Genomic DNA, 1,026 nt, shown 5'->3' on the forward strand with positions numbered 1-1,026 from the left:
GTCACTGGCTGACGTGAACTTCCTGTAATCGGTTAGGGTTAGGGAAATAAATAATCACTAATTAACCTCTGTAAGTGACGAACATGACAGAACTAGCTGCAGCACTGACACTCACCTGTAGGCGATGGCTTCAGGAGCCGTCCAGCGAATGGGAATCTTCCCTCCCTGAGAAATGACACAGAGCTGATTACTGAGTGACAAGATGCAATTCTTTCAAAATAAAAGCATAGTGGAAAGCTGTGGGCGGGGCCATAGAGAGAACACACTGCTGTCCTGAGTGCATCTGGTTTCATATTGTAATACTGGAGAGGTGTACTGTTCCTTTAAGGCTCGTTAGCTCGTCCCAAAACCGCCAAAATAAAAGTGGAGTGAAAGTCTCGGATCAGGACCAAAAAATAAAAAAAATAATCAAAGTAGAATTCCCACCTCGTGGTCATCTGCCTGTTTTCAAGATATTAAAAAGGCCAAATCATGTTTTGTGAGGTCAGTGTGACCCCCCCCCCCCTACACACACACACACACACACAGCTGTGTCTCTATGACAAGGTTCTTCTAGAACGTCCAGACCCAGTCCACAGCTGTTCCAGGTTCTTACCAGAGAGCTGGTGTACGTCGGGTCAGACGAGTTCTCCGTCAGGAACCTGCTGAGTCCGAAGTCTGACACCTGGAGACAGGACACATTCACACCTGTTACATCAGCTGATCAGCAGCCGTCACACAGACAGGTGGTCAGGTAGACAGGTGGTCAGGTAGACAGGTGGCCAGGTAGACAGGAGGCAGACTGTCTCACCTTACAGACCAGGTTGGAGTTGACCAGGATGTTGCGAGCCGCCAGGTCTCTGTGGACGAAGCTCATGTCGGACAGATACTTCATCCCTGCTGCGATCCCACGCAACATCCCCACCAGCTGGATGGTGGTGAACTGTCCATCATTCACCTGCACACAGACAGGCGGACAGACAGGTCAACAGACAGACAGGCGGACAGAGAGACAGACAGGTGGACAGACAGGTCAACAGACAGACA

The 1,026-nt window shown here is 50.0% G+C and overlaps 1 protein-coding gene across 1 annotated transcript; it reads right to left on the reverse strand.

Moving 5' to 3' along the window:
- Positions 1 to 3: 3 nt before the first annotated feature.
- Positions 4 to 937, reverse strand: LOC147819528 (ephrin type-B receptor 3-like; the record flags this gene model as incomplete). Its single annotated transcript, XM_087172363.1, has 4 exons — positions 4 to 22; positions 116 to 165; positions 596 to 664; positions 791 to 937. Coding segments are annotated over 4 exons (285 nt in total), but the record flags the coding sequence as incomplete, so codon positions are not given.
- Positions 938 to 1,026: the final 89 nt, after the last annotated feature.

Source organism: Seriola lalandi, unplaced genomic scaffold (genome assembly GCF_002814215.2).
Source record: "Seriola lalandi dorsalis isolate HSWRI2012SDOR001 ecotype SW California unplaced genomic scaffold, Sedor1 jcf7180002052313, whole genome shotgun sequence".
Classification (NCBI taxonomy): Eukaryota; Metazoa; Chordata; class Actinopteri; order Carangiformes; family Carangidae; genus Seriola; species Seriola lalandi.